We start from the raw sequence: 20,981 nt of genomic DNA, 5'->3' as shown, positions 1-20,981 counted from the left end.
AAATCTATAGTACCCACTCCACCATGTTAACATACACTAATGGGGGAGCCTAATAGCGATTAGCAACTTTAACTATTAGCAGGGCAAAGATAAACTAGCCACCATGGTAAAACTATACTTGTAACATTGGATTTGGATGCAGCAAGTTGATTTTTCATCCTAATGTAAAGGTGTTATGATGTTATTTCATGTCTAGTAGTGTTTGAGTGAGTTGATATAGGCCTAATCTCCCTACAGTAGAACCTCGTTTACGTAAAATTGAATAACACGACAACCTCAATTACAATTGCTCTTTTAAAATCCCCTTGAAAATGTCATAACACATAATGTTAAATTAATCTCTATAAAAGAACTATTTCTACAAAAACCTGGATAACACACCCTCTCTTTACACAATTTATTGAACAATTCCCACAAGAATTTCCAGAACTGATGTTTTCGACGAAACGTTGTCTATTCAGCCTTTACATGTGACTTTAGTTTTTGTCTAATTTATCACACAGTATGAAAACGCAAAAAAATGCTATTGTTTAGGATTGAATTAGTTATTGTAATAAAAATAAATAAATTGTGGTTTATTAAGGAAATTTACAGGAAAGCAGGATTACCTTTAAATAAGTCCATAGAGACACATAAAACATCACAAAAGTAAAAGTAGAAATTTTCTTGGTCATTTTTCTTCAATCTCCAGTGGTTGAAAAAGTGGTCAGTCGCCACAAAAATTTCTACTTTTACTTTTGTGATGTTTTATGTGTCTCTATGGACTTATTTAAAGGTAAGCCTGCTTTTTCTGTCAATTTCCTTAATAATTCCTGGCAAATAACCTATCTTTTTATCAGATAAATTGTGGTTTAAAAATAATTGAATTAGAATGAGATCATTGAAAAGATGTTCAGTGCTTTTACATTGATGGACAACACAGCTGATAGCCGAAATTACCTTGATAACAGGACCCTTAATCAGAAAAGCAACTTAATAACTGAATCTCTAATCTCCTCCTGACGCATCTTATTGAGGTTCTACTGCATTTCTCTCTTATTTGAGGAAAAACTCAATAGTGAGTGCTTTGCTCTTGGATAAAAATTCCAGTGGTTTAAAGTGTGTATTATTACAGTATCAATGATTATTAAAAAAAAATATCAAAACACATGTACAACATACAGAAACACAAATTTAATTTATCTTCTTCAGCACAAGGATGAGAATCTGTAAGGGAGTATTTTTGACCTATAGCTATACCAAGTAGGTACTAAAGAATTGTAGCGTTCTGAGCAAGATGCATATGTTTTGGGTAGTGTTTGAGTGTTATTTGTGTAAACAAATTGTATTCAACCTCAAATTTAGATGAATAATATTACGTGGTAAATAAACATTTTAACAAGGCTTAAAATTATTAATTTTAACCTATTATAGTATGTATATAGTAGTCAAAAAGTACATAATAACAATATCATGAATTTTCTTTTTCTATGTTATAAGGTTAAAAAAGCCAACTAAGGTTTAAAAATGTGTATTTTACGAACCCTGCATCCTCTGGATGGTATTGTTAATTATGAGACTATCAGGAGTCATCTGATTTTTTTGCAACACTAAAGCAAGTTTGACTAGATAAAGGATCCCTGTTGTTAGTAGTGTGGTGTCAGTGCAGAGAGAGAGATAGAGAGATAGAGGGGGGGGGGGGTAACACCGAGAGTACAGAGACGGAGCAGTAATGGAGGAGTGGCGTACCTGGGCCCTCACCTGGCTCAGGGCCTCCATACGCTGCTTCAGCTCCTCCTCCATCTCCGGCAGCTTGGCGAACTGAGCCAGCTTCTGCTCACACAGCTCCAGCTTCTCTTGGATGGCTCGCGTCTTCTCCTCCTGCAACTGCACACAGACAGGGAGGTTAATAGACTTCAAGTGGTAGGGTATATGTCTCCAGCCAGCTCCAGACACAACCAAGCTAACTAAACTAGTTCAAATCTGGCACCAGCACCACTATCCACATCTTTGACATTCCCCACTCCTAAGCAACATCTAGTCTTGTCAATAACAGTGTCAAGTAAATTATACACTTTTGCCAATTATGATTGTATTTCTTCGAAAGTGTCAACTTCTATTCAAGACGATCACCAGTTGACGGACATGCAATCTTTTACAAATACATTCGTTAACTGACAATCGATTGCTATGGGATGTTCTTCCTAACAAAAACCAACCACACAACAGACTTCATACTTGTACATGACTTGGAGTGTTGCTTTTCCCTCACATTGTTTTCGGCTACTATGAGAAGACTACTCGTCACAAATGAGTTGGATCCGACTAGAATAGTAGTGGATGAAGAAAAGAACATGGTGTTGGTGTCTCATTTGAACTATCTTGCCTCTCCTCGATGGGAGGGTGTTTGAGACCTTATTTTAAGCCTAATCCAGTCTAAATTGGACTAAGCACTGTTAATCTTAATGCTAAAACTAATATAACCTAAAACCGGGTCTGCTTTATTTTTAGGCTTTCTTGAATGCTGTCTGAATCCATTAATTTTTTCAGTGTCATTTACGTCAGCTTATCTAATTCACAATCGGACTTCTGCCCTTACTGTGAAGCGGCATACTCAGTGGCTAGGTAAATCTTAGCCTATTTTATTAAGTACCCTAAGTAAGCTTTATTTTTACGCCAATAACACTCACAATGATTGAATGAAAAAATAATTATTGCTAACCTATCCTAACCTAATATCAGTGGTGAAAAACAGTTTAATTCCAAAACAAATGTTCCAAAGAACAACTACACAGGGAAATTCTTTTATTTCAATACTGTCTAAATATTAAAAAAAAAAACTAACAATTTTTTAAGTATAAACATTTGTTATCTTTTAAACCAACTATAATTGCAATGACCAATGTTTTGTAAATAAAAAAAATATACAACCCCTGTCTACAATAGATTTTGTAATTTCACTTACCTTTTGGCAACATAGTACAGTAAGTATAATAAGAAACAAAACACAGACCTACATTTAGGACAAGGTAGAAAGCAGTAAACAGCAACAAATTGTAAGGATTAAATAAACAACAAACACTACATAACCATTTAAGATGGTTGTATATGCATTTAAAAATACACAGTAATGGATATCTAACATACATAGGCACTATAACCTTTGCAGTAGTTAGCAAAGGTGGCATGGGTAAAATCATGAATTGTACAGGTCAATTGTAAATGATTTAACTACATAGAAAATTACAATAGCTCATTTTTAATGACACACAGAAGAAGAATATTTTATTGAACAGATCCATTCATACAGACAAGTACACAACCAGCTAACATACAAGCCGAAAATTGTATTACACTTAACATAATATTTATGATGAGTGTGCACAAAACATATTATTTATAATAGAGCAATCAAATTTAACTTTGTTACATAAAATATTTGACCACACAAAGAGTCATCGCTATCTTGGAAAATTTCAATTAATTATATGTACTCACAAAAAGTAAACCTTAGTTGAAAACTTAATAAGTACATTTTGCTCCTTTAGTTTGGATCTGTTTGATTTGGACAACAAACTGTGCATGACTAACACAAACCCACAATCACTGCCGCTTTGTCCATAGCTACTTAAGTAATGTTGTACATCCTACTTAAGTATCCATTCATTTATGTACCAAAACCTCATGGTTGAAGTACCGGTATTGATTAGTTTGGACAAGGGTCCGGTCCTAAGTATGCCTGATAAAAACAAAATCCAGGGTAAAAAGTGTATGCAGTTGTTACAAAATTGATTTTTCATTGATGGCAATAGTCAATGAATATTCCTTGCTTAAACGCAGGAGCTTAGCCGGAACGCATTAAACGTGTATAGTTACTATCTGTACACAAATGATGAAGGAATTTTCTAAACTAGCAGGGGTTTTCATTAGAAAACATGTTAAAAACCGTGTAACTAATTTGACGAAATCTTTAACCACTTTTGTCAACAGTTCTGTGCACACTCTGTTAGTTAACAACGATACAAGGGCCAAAGCACAGTAAGCAGCCGGGGAAATACATCAAGGGGCGAAGACTAACTACCTTGAGTTGGTTCTCCTTGTGTTGTAACTCCTGCTCCAGCTTCTCGTTGAGGTCGTGCAGGGACGTCGACTCTCTCTGGGCGTTCAGGTACCTCTTTTCCAGCGTCGCTATCCTTTCCTCCTGTAATCACCAGTCGCTTTAGTGCAAAGTTTCTCAATTTATATCATAACAATAGGTTTAAATAAATAAAAGAACTTAACCAACAAAATCTGAGATTAATTATTTTCATTTACCCTAACTAATAAAAAAATACGTTGAAGCAACCTCTGACACATCCAGGATTTTATAGGATGCAGATTTATAATTGGTACCCTACCTCGTAGCTTTAAGTAGGGCATTTCCCTAAATTTTGATCTTTAGGTATATGGTCGCAATAGATGATGAATTCTAGCTGACAACTAGTAGGATATACCGCTATACTGATACACTCTGATTGAAATGATATGCAAAAAGAATTTTAATACTTCACTTTTTAATCCGATATTTGATTGAAATCTCTCTATAAACAAATGTTAGCAAATTATAAATGAAAGGAGCAACAGTTTTTATACATTAAATGACATGCATATAACCATTTACTTTTGGATAGTAAAGTTCTATAAATTGTCAAACAATTCGTTGTCTTCTAGATTGTAAGAAAATAAAACTTCACTTGGTAAATGTCAAGGTCTTAATTGGATTTTTCATTTTGTGCTTAAACACACCAGAGAGTAGTCAGCTATTTGTTTTTTGTTTGTTTTTTTAGGGAATAGTCTAAACCCTTATTGTGCTGTAGACGAATATACTCGCCAAAATTCCCTTTGCTCAAAACAGTATGGATGACTATACACGGCTTTTAATACAGAGTGCGACAGTGCATTGGCTGGTCTTGGTAGTTCCCAGTTTTGCCAATAGAGTGCTGCAGCTATTGGGGAATGTCTTTCGTGATGGAAAATCACAATAGCAACGTTCCCCGCCCTTTGATTGTTAAAAATGGCGGTGTGCTACACTTGCTGGTCTCAGCTATGAGAGACGCCATCGCTGTAGACAGACTAACTCGCATAATCCGCAGGAAACTTCTCGGTGTTCATTATTATTTTGGTTTTATTGTTTTTATATTATATAAAAAAATCAGCTTTGACTTTTGGGAAAAAAATTTTTTTAGGTGTATGTAGCAAGACCAAGACCATCCAACTTATATGTGTATGTGTGTGCGCGGTAAGGGTTACATTTCTGGTTTAGTTTGCTATGTGTACCTGTTTTTGCACAATTTAATAGTGTTCTCATACATGACTAATGGATAACTGGTCAATAATCATAATCAAACTGGTAACATTGGGATTGTAGAACAAGCACTCTAACCATTTCACTTCCCCGTGATTGTTCGTGTCGTGTGTGTTTAAAACAGTGGTTTTAAAAATAACCAACCTTAGTGAAATAATGCAGTTTTAGTTTTGAGACATGAAATTTAATGATCAAAACATTCCTTATAGCTAGCTCAATCTAAAGATTCCAAAGTAAGCTTTTTAAATAAGAAATTTCTACATGACTTGTTTCTTACTTACGAACAGACAATTCTTTTACATACTTGAAAAGCAAAAAATGAAATTTGTATGTAGTATTCCATACTTTTTGGAAAACGATCATTGACTTTTGTATAACATAAGGTAGAACTTAGCTACGTACCTGATCTTCTTTTTGGGCAACATTTTCTCTCAAATCCCTCTGCAGTTTTGAATTAGTTTCCTGTGCCTTTATCATCTCTTTCTGTGCTTTTGACAGATTTTCTTCTAGCTCAGACACGCGTGATGTCATTTCCGATACTCTTCTTTGCCATGTGCTTAATTCTGTACTCTGTAAAATAAAAAATAAACATATGTGGTAAAAAAATTCTGATTAGCAAGATAACCGTCTTTTGTAAAGGCAAGATGATTCCTATTTTCAAACGTGAAAGGTGAATCAAAACATGCGAAAGTGAAGTGCAAAAAGAACAATGGATGAACACAGTAAAAAAGAAAAAAAAATTGTCTTCTGAAACATAACATGAGGCACATTGTTCAAGGAGTCTTCTATAGTTCGGCCGCTTAGAAAGCGACCTCCTCTAGCATTGGATTAGCATTAGCACGCAGGTCGTTTTCTATGCAGCCGAACTATAGTTCTAATGCCTTACTTTGTACATTAAAGCTCTGAAATAACAATCAATTTTTGATGCAAAGTAAAATTTACACTTCTGTTAAGATTACATCACTCAGTTTACTTTAACTTTGTTCAGAATGTAAAATTTATCTAAAAAAATTATTATACACTATTAAGTTGATATTTTACATACTAATATAATAAGGTGTAAAATTGAGCAATTAATCAATCATCTTGGTGTCGAGGCAGTTTTCTTCAGTTTAAATTTATAGTTTCTTGCTTATCACTTTACTGTAAGTTAGTGGTTTTCACTGTTCAATTTATTGTGATTACATATGAAAAATAAATAACAAATTTGAACTAGGGTACTTTTTAAGTAGAGGATCATAGTTTTGTTTGGGAGGAAAATCTAGAATTCTTTTCACTAAATACACCAATATAAGAGGATCTAGAGGTATGGGAATAGAAGTTAGCTATATTGTTAATGAAATGTTTTTCATATGTTCACATGAACTTATGCAAAAGGAAATCTTGCAAAAAATAATTTCAATGTGAGAAAATATTGAAATATAAATCCATGGAAAGATGGGGGACAGGTTGTTAAGATGGTACCTACATGTAATCTTTGTAAATATTTATATTTCAATTTTGTTTTGCTACGTTAATTACAACAATCAAACATTGATTAATTCCGCCTGTAATTAAACATGACAATTTCAACTCACAGTAGAGTCCCACTATTCCAACTCCCGCTATTTGGAAAACCTACCTACTTCAAACTTAAGTTCGGAAATTATTATTATATATATAGATGTTAGTACCCATCAAGAAATTAAGAGCAGCTTCCCTGTTTGTGGCAAAATCGGAAAGATGTTCTATGGTTACAGCAAAATGGAAAACGTTTCCTGCGGTCGCTGAGACATCATCGTCTCCTGCCATAGGGGCCAAATTTTGAGCAAACATCACAAAAACTAAAGTAGGACATGGTCACAGCGAAATCATAAACAGGTTCTATGGTCGCAGAGGCAACACCATCAACTTTCGTGATCACAAAAAAACTTTGCACATCATCCACAATTTTCATAAATTATTAAGTTATTACAGAAATCAGCTTATTCCGAATTACTGTTTATCCAATATTACATGTTTGAACAATAAAAAAAAAACATCTTCAAATTTTATCTGTAGGACATTTGCTATAGCCTGGAAACAATGTAGCATTTTTAAGTTGTGTATTGCAAAATGCTAAAAATGCAACCACAGCTTAAACTTCATAATGTAGTTGTTTTTCTAAACCACGTTAGCTAATCAATAAAAGGTTACAGTACCTGCAGACTGCCTTGTGGGTTTTGTTAATCCAGTAGGATTGCGTACGTTTCGGCAAATATATTGCCATCATCAGATCCAGAACTTGAAGGTTAAAATCTTGATTTTTCGACACACATTGTCACGTCAAAGTTTAAAATAGAACACATACACAAAACGAACATTAAATACATGTAGGCCTACTATTAAAAAACCGAACAGGATATAATATGATGCAAGCATCTCTCTTGCCGAGTCTCGACTGGTGGTCGTCAGGTCCTGTGAACTGGACTGGTAATTATCGATACAGCCCTGCCATTATCGATAATTTAATAAAAAAACAACTTAATAATATGTCAAAAACAAACATTGCTAACAGGAAAAATTCCGATTATGTCCCAGTCGAATACGGCAGCTCATTTCCTATGTCTCTCAAACATGAAATAAAAAAAACATGGTAAAGTATTAGCATTTAGGACAAGCAATAAATTAGGGAAAATGTTAAACACTAGTAAAAATGTTAAGGAATTACAAGAGAAAACCGGAATTTATCAAGTTTCATGTAATGACTGCGATAAAATTTACATAGGTCAAACAGGGCGATCCTTTGGAAAAAGGTTTAAAGAACATCTTCCCAGAGCTACTAAGTCACAAAAGTCAAATTTTGCAGAACATCTTGTGAACGAAAATCATAATTACACTGATTTAGGTAACAATTTAAAAGCGTTGCATATCTGCTGTAAAGGAACAACTATGACAACTCTGGAAAATTACAAAATTTATAAGGCCACAAAAACCCGCCCTCAGGACCTACTCAATTGTTAGAAGTCGTGTAAAATAAAGAACTTTTACAAAATATTATCTAATAAAGAACTGATTTTATTCTGATAAATAACAATATTTAAAACATTTTCTCTGTATTGTTCTGTTCTTCATCACTTTAAATTCTTACTACAACTCTTCTCTATTGTTTAAATCAATTAAAATAAAACATAATATGTTAATTAAAACCAAAGCCTAACAAATAATTATATTTGATGTTGGTCAATCTTGAATCTGTACTATATCAAAATAACTCGATTTCCAACATCCTCCCCACCTTGGAATTTTGTTTTACATGATCAAAATTTCAAACAAAACTATTTACATATTTCTTTTAAGTTCACATGTTCATTTTCCAAGGGATTTTTATCTTCCTTCTTCTTGATTCTGTTGGTGTGTTGATGAATTATCTTTTGTTTCAATATGTACATCCTGTTTCCTTGACTTGTCTTTTGAATTTATTTTCATGGAGTCAAGAAGATGACTTCTCTTCCTTTTTCAATATATACAAGCACTGCATGATACCTTTTCTTAAATCTTGATCTCTTTGATGATGTTTTCATCCTTCTCACATGTTGTTTCCATATTATACCTCCCCACCATGGGGTACTCGGAGGACAGAACTTCCAAATTATTTTATGGATTTCAAATTTCTCTTTTGTGGTTTTCCAATTCAACTGCTTTCTGAATTTTATTACACGAGATGGAATTAAATTTACCAAATTTGGACCTAGAGAAAAATTAGCTCTTTTGTTCTTTGTAGGCGCATCAAACACTGGGCGTATTTTTGTAGTGAAGCTACTGTCTTTTATCACTGGGTGATGCAGCAATTGATGAACCGTTGTCGCCTCTGCTGGTTCTGAAACATTTTGTATCATGCCTTCTTTCAACTGTTCTTGGCAGACCTTATCACAATAACTCAATTCGTTTGGTGTATTTAATCTTCTGCTCGATGAAAAACAAACTTCATATCGGTTTTCAATGTTCACCGCTACGTTTTCCTTAAAATGTTGAAACACTTTCGAATCAAATGAGTCTCTCTGTTTCACCCCAATAGGATCCCTTATTCTGATTGTCTCCCAGCTACCTAAATCTCTGGATTCTGGTTTACCCTGGCAAAATAAAGTTAGAAGAGACGTTTTACAACTTCCTCTGCATAGCTGCTTCCCCATCACGGTCCACCCAAGGTACGTTTCAATAGCGACTAGTTTGTCATCGATCTTCTGCATAGTTCCTGTGTACAAATCCACTAGTACATCTGCACCAAGTAAAATTTTAACATCTGGTACATTTTCACCCACATCAGTTAAAATTATGCTCTTTTCTTTCAAGATGTCAAAATACTCCTCACTCTTAAGCCTAGGTACATGGTTGCAAATTGTTTCTTGGTCTGTCACAGGAATAGAGATCTTGAAAGAATTATTTACATTTTGAAGAGTAACAAGGTAATTTTTGTGAGATTTTTGTTTTAGATTTACGCCACCAAACAAACTATGATTTATGACTTCACTACCTGTTTCTTGTAGACCTAATTTAGTGACACAGTCCTTAGTAATGTAGGATCTCTGTGAACCTGGATCTAAAAGTACTCTTCCCAAATACTCTTTACCTTTCTCATCTGCAACCTTAACTAGTAGAGTCTGTAATAGAGTTTCTCCTGTACCGTTTCCAAAATTACTGAGAACCTCTGACTTAGGCTTAGTTATACTTTGCTGCAGTAAGTCTGGCTTGTCAACATTAATTTTAGATCGAGGCCTACTTTCATATAAGTCCCTACACATGATTCCATAATGCCTTTTACAACAGAAGAGACATTTGACAAATACCTTGCACTTTTTTGCTGAGTGACCTTGCTTCAAGCACACAAAGCAGCAATTTTTCTTTTTCAGATGCTCCTTTCTTCCATCTAAAGTTAATTTTTGAAAATAGGAACAATCTTGAGCATTGTGCCCTCCTTTAGAACAATAAGTACAGTTACTCACGAACCTTCTAGGACCCTCTGTACCAGATGTCAATAGAGCTGCTACCGTAGGTTCATTCTGACGAGTTTCATGTACAGTTGACATTTTCTTTTGGCTGCTGCATTTGCTGTTGTTGTCTCCTGGAGTGGCAGATTTAAAACTCGAACGAGCAAGCGCCAGCCTCTCTTCACTCTCCACCTCAGCCTTTAGAAAATCAAGAAGTTCTTCTAGAAAATTACTAGAAATTACTAGATCTGACGATGTAGAAGTTGAGGGTGTGTGTAACCTACTTGAACGATGCCGCTCCCAGGCTCGTAATATTTCTTCGGGTAAAGCAGATTCTACAAGAGGATACAGCATTGAAGCATAATTGTCTGAAGTGACTCCTAAAGTTTCAAGTGCCCTTAACTGTGTTTCTAGTTTGTCATACAGTCGGCACAGTTTAGTATTAGGACCTAGCGTTACTTGTTGGAGCACTAAACTGAGCAGTTCCCTCACGTATACTTCTATTAAAAAGTCATCCCTACCAAATCTTGCTTTTAATTGTTCTAGGGCCTTTACATAATTAGTTCCCGATAGGGGAAAACTTTCTACTAATTCCCTAGGGGACGATCCTGGTTTTAAGGATTGGATGAGGTATTGGAACTTATCCTCAGGTTCTAGATCAGGATCCTCATGGACCTTCTTAAACTGCCCCGAAAACCCTATCCAATTTTTTACATCTCCATCAAACTGGTTTAATTGTAATTTAGGTAGACTTAAGCCCTTCTTAGATACTAATTTAAGACTGTGAACGGTATACCCGACTTCACTTCTTGACTGTTGGCTTAGGCCAACCTGAATAATGAAATGGTCATACTTAGCTCTCATTGAAGATAACATGTCTCTGTAAGATTCTGTAGTATCAAACTCAGCTTCTAAGTCCTCTTCTTTTGTTGCAGGATCTTCAAACAAGGCTTCCTTGATGTCTTCATCTAGCTTAAAAAGCCTTTCAGCTTTATCTTGCAACTTGTTTAGATTACTTTTAATTGTTACTTCATCTTTAATATCTTCAGCCAGTAATTTCTCCATTTCATTTCTGCACTTTGTAAAAGTTCTTCTTAGTTGAGTCCTTTCAGTCTTTAATGACCTCAGCTTATCCATTGTATTATAAGTAAAATATAAGCTTGGTCCTACTCTGAATTTTAACTTTAAAAAGTCCTGTCACGGTCGCCACTATGTTAGAACTCGTGTAAAATAAAGAACTTTTACAATTATTAAATAATAAAGAACTGATTTTATTCTGATAAATAACAATATTTAAAACATTTTCTCTGTATTGTTCTGTTCTTCATCACTTTTAATTCTTACTACAACTCTTCTCTATTGTTTAAATCAATTAAAATAAAACATAATATGTTAATTAAAACCAAAGCCTAACAAATAATTATACTTGATGTTGGTCAATCTTGAATCTGTACTATATCAAAATAACTCGATTTCCAACACAATGATAAAAGTACACTTCCATCAAATTTATTATTTGAAACTTTAATACAACTGGACAGAGACCGACACTTATGATACAGGATGCCTTGGGGTCAGAGTCCAGTTCACAGGACCTGACGACCACCAGTCGAGACTCGGCAAGAGAGATGCTTGCATCATATTATATCCTGTTCGGTTTTTTAATAGTAGGCCTACATGTATTTAATGTTCGTTTTGTGTATGTGTTCTATTTTAAACTTTGACGTGACCATGTGTATCGAAAAATCAAGATTTTAACCTTAAAGTTCAGGATCTGATGATGGCAATATATTTGCCGAAACGTACGTAATCCTACTGGATTAACAAAACCCACAAGGCAGTCTGCAGGTACTGTAACCTTTTATTGACACAGCTTAAACCCTGAGGTGACCGTAAATATCTGAGTCCACCTAACATGTTATAAGCTGCAAGCCAGCGAGTAAAATTAGGGAAGTTGGATGTCGGTGAGTGCTTTTTTAGTAGCTATCGAGAGAGTGTAGTGAGTTGAGGTAAGTATACTGGACTAGTTTACGAACTGCATATTAAAAAACAGCTTGTCGCTTGTAAAAACACCCCATGTACACCCCTTAGGAAACGTAAAGCAATCTAAATTTTTCAACAACTACTCTCATAACAAATAACTATCTACATTTCGACAACTTTTCTTAAAATGAATAATTATTCACAAGACAATTCTACGAGCCAAGCAAAGCGAGTGAGGTTCTGACCTGTTTGTCGACGGTGTTCTGCAGCTCGATCACTCTCGCCACCTCCGAGTCCGGCTCGATAGCTCCGTTGCTCAGTCTCTGTACATCAACACAACGATGACATGCTGGTCGGGGAGCCAAGCGGAACATGAGTCATGCCACACATGCACACACACTCACACACACTTGTCGCAGTGGGGAGACGGCTCAGTAAATACTTTTGTAACAAATTAATTGTTCAAGGGTTGATATTAAGAACATTTTTCAGACCAACCTTCATCAAGTATGTAACAGAGAAAATAGTTGCCTTTACAACATTGGAAGTGAGTAGTTCTATCTAGATTTGTAGTGGATTAAAAAAACTAATCACTTCAACTTCATTACACCAATCTTCACCTGTCAGGTAATGGTTGGCTATACTGTATTTACAAAAGTCAGGAAATCGATTACAATTGTTTATTGTTCGGGAAGCAGGCCAAGACAGTCATGGCATAGTACACAGTCCAGTTATTGCTAACAGACAAAAAAAGGTGATGGTTGGTAATTATCTGTTAGGTAACCGTGAAATAATCTTGCTAATGGTGTGTTTACAGATCTTCATCAACAGAGTAAAATAAGTTTTTTTTTTTAATGCATGGACACGGAAAAATTTTTGAGATTGTTTACAATTAAAAATTTGGGGAGCAAGTCTCTTCACAATGTCTCTTCACAAAATAAGATAGAAGGTGATTTTTCATTACATTGCTACCTCTCTATATTTTGTTTTATAACAAGCTTTTCATTGCTTCTATTATTTCAAATTCGTCTAAAAAAATAATGAGTCACTAATACAAAATATTTTACACTAGAATCATAAAGTTTGAAAACATTTTTAGTTCTCCGAATCATAAATATACAATTGTTGTTAAATCCTTAATTTTTTGCTATTCAAACCAAAAAGACTTTACATTGACTAAACGAGCGAGAGAGAACATTCAGTAGGTTGGTCTATAAAGGTGGTTGGAGCAACAATTTGCTGAGGATCACATTACACTAGCGACACATCCACCACCACATACATACATCTCTGTCAACCTATCTCTGCAGCTCTGCGACTGATTGTAGCCAACAAACTACGATAACAAAAGTGGAAACTAGCACAACGTAATTGTTTGAATAGTTAAAGTTATTGATATATAATTTTATTTTGGTAAAATGGACATTGAACATTTGAAGTAACTAAAATTGTGTGTACATCAAGGAAGAGGAAATTGATTCTTGACTAATTCACCTAAGAGTTTCAAGCAGTTGATGGTATACAAAGGTTCAAAATACAGTTAACTCGACATTTTGCTTCTCTAAAGCACTTTATTGAAAAGAAAGTAGTGTAGAATAGTCTAGAGTGCTACTTTCTTCTGAAGAAGCCCCCTAGGAGAGGCGAAAAATCTAGATAATTGTGTTGAGAGCTTTCTGTGTGCTATCAACTGTCCAAAATATTTTCTCTATCAGTACCGAAATACAAGTTGTGTCAATTGATTATTAATTGTTTCTTCCTCAATGTATTTCTTAGCTAAGAGTTTTTTTCTTTCAAAAGGCAAAACAAAATTTTATAAAGTGTTTTTACAAAACTAAATACTTAACAAATCATTTTGAAAGGTAAGAAATAAAAATATAACAAAAACCATATTTTGGGTCAAGAAAACTTAATGGAATGATAAACAAATAACATACTTTTAAGGAGAGCACAAAACATTTTAAAAAGTTTGTATTCCAAGACTAAAGACTAAAGAAAGACTGTCCCAAAGAGGATAAACACAGTGTGTCAATGGCATTATTTTTTTACAATGTCCACAACAGATTTCATAAAAGAATAAGTTAAAAACAAGGCTTCACTCTATTACAAAATATAACTGTGACAAACACATTTTTTAAATAACCAGTTTTAGTAAAACTAACTATTTATAAAGTTGCAAAATGTGTTTTTATGGTACAGACAGAAATAAAAAAAAAAAAGACAAGTAAAGTAAAAAAAAATAAGCTGAAGATTTAGTAACTGTTTGATTTAAATAGTAGTTTTCATCACTAGGAGCAAAAGTGGCTCTTTTTGGTATGCAATCAAGTTTTACAAGTGAGGCGCAGCCGAGCTTGGAAATACGCTTAAGTACCAAAAAGAGCCACTTTCACTCCTAGTGATGAAAACTACTATTTAAATCAAACAGTTTTGCTCCGTGTGATGAACAAATATTTTCATCATACTGTGGAAATAACCTTCTAATCATTACAAAATTAGAACACATAATTTGACGTTATACAAAGTCGTCAAACATAACGAATGTTCACAAATTTAACTCGAAATATAGTTTGATTAGCAGCGTTTTTATAATGCACATATAAAATTTTGAGGTTAGCGAACCGAAAGATTTACCACATGTTTTTCTGTTCCCTATTTGAGGTTACCCAAAAACTATGATTTTGCAGACGATTTAGAGAACTAAAAACGGCTGCTTTCCAGACAATATGATGAAAACCAAATTTTATGTTGTAAAAATTAAAAAATATAAATAAAATAAATATTTGGAAAATACTTGGAATATTTTTTAAAATAATCAAAGAACAATTTCATTGAAAGAGTACTAATTTCAAATAATAGTTAGGTAGTACAGATTGGGTTTACGAAATATCATTAATTTCTATTCAACACAAACATTGGAAAAAGGTTTTGACAAAACTAACCTTAATGATAGTAGGGTGAGGGCCGTCGTTGGCTGGTTTCTCTTCTTGGGCTCCATTTTCTTTAGGTTTTCCATCCTCTGTACTTGTTGTTATTCTTCCTAATTTGTACTGTTGTAACTGCAGAAATCAAATTTGGTTAGTAAAAAGTGAAGTCTAACAAGTGGAATCAGTGACATAACTCCTTTATAGAATTTCCAAAGCTTACTGATTTTGTGGATGTCAGAGTAGAGCTAGAATTATTTTGAATAAAATAAATTTTGTTAGAACTAACTAACCAGACACATTATTAAACTCAATTATTGTAATAAAATTATCAAAATTGCGATTGAAAATAAGAAATACACAATTTATATTTCTTTAACTCTGACTGTAATATCAAAAAGCTAAATCCTACTCAAAAGTTGAAATCTATATATTTTGACAAAATATACAAAGCAAAAATTTTAATTGCTAGCCAAAAGTTGTTCTGCAATATAAAAGAAACTAAAATGCATAATTAAATCCAAACAATATACAATACTCATGATTAGTCATTGTACTGCCTTAGTTAGGTTAGTGCAAAGAAACTGTAAATTTTAGTACCTATAAAAAAACAAGAATTCTAACACCTTAAAACACAAATATTTCAATAAAAATTTTTCCAAAAGCTAATCTAACACTATTTATAAATTAAAAATTATTGGACTTACTTCGTCTTTGGTAGATGCTAACTCCTCCTCTAATGTAGTATTTCTTTCTAAGGCAACTCTTAACCTTTCCCTGACCTGAAAAATAAAATTACAATAATAGTCTACATATTGATTCTTCTTATTTTATTAGTGTTATTCCCAGTTTTTGATGTAAGTACAAGTACATTTTCACGCCCTCCAATTTACATACACAAAAAAATTCCTTTTTTGATCATATAAAGATTCCCTAAATATTATAATTTTATCTCTATTAATAAAAAAATAACAGGGGGTGGGACTTTTTGGACACATGGTATCTAGCAATACATTTCATAAAATATTTTCAAGTGCAATAACATAATTCAACCTCACGTTGCTTCTGGCCTATACCTTGATATTTCGCTCAAGGGCTGCAAATAGCTTTAAAAGTTACCATTTTCTCTCTTACGAGTGTATCACTAAGCAAGTTTAACTCCCTCGATAGTTAAACTTGTTTAGTAATATACAAATCCTAAAAGAAAATCAACCAAAATTACAATGTTGAGATTATTTTTTTCATTGATGTAGAAATTACATTAGGTATACAAAACCTAGACACATTAGAAATTGGAAAATCAGACTTGATGTAGTTTTAATTTGAAGACAGCCGAAAACACGAAACTGAAGGTCAAAAGAAACATTGTTAGTGTCATTCCAAGCTAACCCAATAACACCAAGTGCCTGGGATGAAGCTCTTATTGAGTTAGACTCACATTGAGTAGTAACGAATGTAGCTCCCAGCCCGAACACCAAATTGCAACTGTTATCTGCACGTTGTATTTTATTTGTATTCTTGAATAAAATACAACTTTGGTCTAATTGAGTATGTATCTAAAGATTTCGCATTAGGTAGATTGTTTTCACTGACATACCGGTACGCAGAAAATAGACCATAAAACATAGGCCTACTTCCAACCAATAAGGATCAACTGTTCTAATTTTTGTAAATCAAGTTCAGGTAGTACCTTGATAGTGTGCTGAATTTATGTTCATTAACATTTATTAGGTACACTTTTGACCACTAATCAATCGAAAGGTAAATTTGAATGTATAATTTTATTGCAAACTTTGACAACATAAACAATAAATACACCTGTAATATCTGTTTCAACATAAGAAAGGAAGGCCAAAGAGAGAATATTCTAAAAGAGAACATATTAAGCAAAATCTTAACACAAAACAACAGGTTTAGATATTGCTGCGGAAGTGGAATGTCTCCACACATATTGTTCTTTAGTCAATTCCACTCAATTAAACAAAACATGAATAAAAAAAAACATATTTCTAACATGCTTGCAAGTTTTTTTCGTAGCTGATATATTCAAATTCCTGTGATCAAAATATAACTTTCAGACAAAAATCTAGATGTATTGGTAAGTATTTTAAGTTTACATTACATTTTATAAACTAACGACAAATTATCTCAAAAGATTGACTCTAATGAAAAGCAAATAATTTCTATCTTTTGTTTTTTTTCTACTTTAAGATGATAACTTGAAGAAAATAAATTTATCACAAACTTCAACTGGAACATTGCCATCCAGTTTGCCAAAACCAGCTAGATATCAATTCATCCGTGGTAAATTATAGCTTCAACAGGAATTTCCCCATTGAAGCTCCTGTAAGTATCGCGAGGTGTAAATCGTTGATATAAAACTCTATTAAATTAGCCACACTCTAAACAACTTTTCAAAAGTATAAAAGTTTTCTTTCAAGAGGACCTTTATTTTCGTCCGATTAAAGTACAGTAAACCTTAATCATGCACAACTAATAAACTATGTAAAACTATGTAGCTAATGTGTATATATTTTAGCTCATCACTACTGTTTGTGTTATTAAAATTAAAGCTTTTTCTCTAAAAAAAAAATTCAACATGGTCCCAGGATATCACTGCCCTTTTTATATTAAGATGACTTAATTTCATCAAAATGAAATGAAAGCCCGATTAGTCTGGTATAATGAGGATACCTAAACAATGAAGTTATTATATTTATCAGTTTATAAATAATGTCGGAAAAATAAGAAAACAAAAATTGAAACGCTTGTGTTGTTATTGAGAATACAAAATACATTATCGGAATGAGCTGACAGTACATGATGTGAAGGAAGGTGTACAAAGCATTAATGGGCCCCTCGATGCAAAAGCCAAATGATAATAGATCATTTGCATGCATTTCATAATATGTTTGTCATCATCTGGCATTTGGTGATAAATAGAAATCAATTTCACCAATGTCCAACGAATTTCCATTATGAATCATTATTAGTGAATTTTCATAAAGACACATTGTTTTATTTTTTTGATGCAATTTACTGCATTTACAGCTAGAAGTTGAATATTAATTTATTTGAGTTAAACGTTAAGAATTTTTAATAACAAAATTTGTAATTCAATGATTACCTAACCATAGTAAATTTTAAAACTTTCAATAGTATTCATATTTTCTTAATAATTAGAAGACCTGATAGTATAGTTAGAATCAGCAAAAACCAATTGGATGTGATGCCCGCTGCCGTCACTGCTACCGCCTGCAAAATTGGTTCTCAGTGTTATCATTTTTCCTACGCAGGTGGCATTTTATAAGAGGTCAACGTGAGAATAAGTTTTTGTGATTGTGCCGGAAATTAAACCCATGCCACCCACACCGAATTCTGAGAAATTTTAAACCACTATGTTGTTGTTTTGTGGCTAGCAACAAATCCAATTGGTTTGTGCTACTGTACTCCTAAATATGATATCACGTTCTCTTATTATTAAGAAAATATAAATACTATTCAAATATTGAAAGTTTAAAAATTTAATATGGTAGGTAACCATTGTATTACAAATTCTGTTATTAGGAATCCTAACAACTAACTCAGGTAAATTAATATACAACTAGGCTACCTTTCAAGCGACTATTGATAAAACTTCTTTGATACTATTCTTTATTTGAGTGATTTGATTTTGTATTAAAATAATAAGAAGAATGTGGCCAAACGTTAAACACCAGCATCGGACGCTGCCGTATATGGCTGAAAGCGTCCATCGTCTGCCAATCTTCCCTACTTTTCACAACGTACAAAAAAAATAGTCCAACTCGAACGATCCCAAGTTTTAGGTTAGCGTTTGTAATTAGTCGTATCGTTCGCCACAAGTGTATTGACTACAATGAATTTGGTTGAACGATTTGCAATAACAATTATTATGGGGTATAAGATTTGGGGGGGGGGGGGGAATTAGACCCCCATGCGCCCTGGCGATCAAGAAAATACTTTAACATTTTACTTCACCTTGGTTACAACAAAACATAGCCTAAAGAGATAACTTTTGATCAAAGAATCATAAATGAGTTACCTAGCAACAAAATTCATATTTGAAATGAACTTCAAACAAGTCACAAGCTCTCTGTATCGTGAGTAATATAATAAGAAATTGAAGAGTGAAACTGTAAATTAGAAACATGTAGATAATTTTATCATAGGCCTATCCTTAGCTTTGTATGAATTAATTATGAGGTGTAGATTTTTTTGGACATGATTAACAGTATCAAACATATTTATAGCTTAGTTTTGCTAATTTAAGCTCATCCCATTTCTATGACAGTAGTTTGATTAGCATAAAAGTTTGATTTTAAATGTTTTCTTTCTGATTGGGATAGGAAATCCTAAATTATTTAAGTTGAAATGTAATTTTAAAAAAATGTACAAAACGTCAAATTGATTTACAAGGAAGAACAATTACCTTATGGTCCATTTTAGGTTTATTATTGATCACTATTGGTTGTTTCATAACTTCATAGTTCCAAGCTCTAAAAATCACCACACTTGCAACACGAACTTGTTTCAAAATTACATGAAGGAATGTACCACATGATGATAGCACTGCATTTCATCAACACTCCAATCAATAAATGTTGAAAACTATATATAAGTAAGTTCTGAAAATGTTTTTTATATATCGAATCAAAAATATTGAGTTTGAAATAGTTTATACACTTCGTTGTCAATAGCTAAATAATGTTGATTTATTTTGGAAAACCATATGTTTTATTTGTTGTTTGTTTACATAAAAAAAAAAAATACTTTAGACTTTTATTGGCAGATTTTATTTTGAATGGACAGCTGTAGATTTAACCATAGATTAAACATACTCCAACCTTCAGTATCCAATAGTCAATAATTTAGCTGAGATCCGATGACAAATGTTTTAAACTTCTTTAACCAAATTTTAAACTTCTTTAATATGGATTTATATATTTGCAAAATGAAAATTATGTTGAATTAAATTAACACAATGTTACAAGTTTTTTATACTTTCTAACTAATTTTTAAGTAGCGCAGTGTTTCTGATGAAAGAAAACAGCAATAAGACCAAGGTAAGTCTGTTTAATTATTTATAGGCCAATTTTATGATGTAAACATTTTTAGAAGGTACCTATTATTACTTCATTTTTTAAAGCTAATGTGCCTAACTTAAAGTAACAATTTTATGAATAATTTAACAGCTGGTTGAAGTGTAAATGTTATAATTAGGGTGGTCCTCCGTTTTTGTATATGATTAAATACTTTTTTCACAAGCAATAACGAAATTAAAAGAGGCAAGCTTTGAAAAATAATCAAGAAATAAACCAAACATTGCCAGTAAATGTTGGTTATGAGGGTTAACCTTACAAGATAATGGTAGTCAGAGTTTAAATAACTGCAAACACAGATAACAATTTAAACTAACTTTAAACTATTTGGATTAAAATATGCGCATAGGTGGTATCCCCATCTCAACAATTAATAACACAAGATTACACACATCAAGATGTATTCAAATAACGCAGGGGTATATTTAATGGAGAATGTTGTATCTAGGATCCCTATTGTAAGAAAATATTTTTAAATCTGATATTTTTTTGAAAATAAAAAAAATATTAAGTATACAATATTACTGCTTTTGGTTGTTCAATGGCATGAAATCCTATGAAGGAGCAGTAAAAAGAGGGATCATGTAAATAACAATATTTCTCACACATGTTTCAGTTCTGGTACGTCAAATATTACAATTCAACCTATCAACAACATATTTATCAATTTAACACGTGTTTTTATTGAAAC

At 33.0% G+C, this 20,981-nt stretch overlaps 1 protein-coding gene across 1 annotated transcript in view; it reads right to left on the bottom strand.

The window, feature by feature from the left end:
* Positions 1-20,981, bottom strand: part of LOC128991497 (liprin-alpha-1) — a 73,131-nt gene that overhangs the window by 30,082 nt on the left and 22,068 nt on the right. Inside the window, exons 4-9 of the mRNA XM_054414423.1 lie at positions 15,878-15,952; positions 15,189-15,305; positions 12,498-12,575; positions 5,726-5,893; positions 4,061-4,180; positions 1,729-1,866 (exon numbers count right to left, since the gene is read on the bottom strand). Coding sequence (XP_054270398.1) covers positions 1,729-1,866; positions 4,061-4,180; positions 5,726-5,893; positions 12,498-12,575; positions 15,189-15,305; positions 15,878-15,952 — 696 coding nt within the window. The remainder of the gene's footprint in view (positions 1-1,728; positions 1,867-4,060; positions 4,181-5,725; positions 5,894-12,497; positions 12,576-15,188; positions 15,306-15,877; positions 15,953-20,981) is intronic.

The sequence above is a fragment of the Macrosteles quadrilineatus genome, unplaced genomic scaffold (assembly GCF_028750875.1).
Source record: "Macrosteles quadrilineatus isolate MER2022 unplaced genomic scaffold, UCM_ALF_1.0 Scaffold_4__1_contigs__length_99947679, whole genome shotgun sequence".
Taxonomy (NCBI): Eukaryota; Metazoa; Arthropoda; class Insecta; order Hemiptera; family Cicadellidae; genus Macrosteles; species Macrosteles quadrilineatus.
This window is presented reverse-complemented; position numbering and strand designations above follow the sequence as displayed.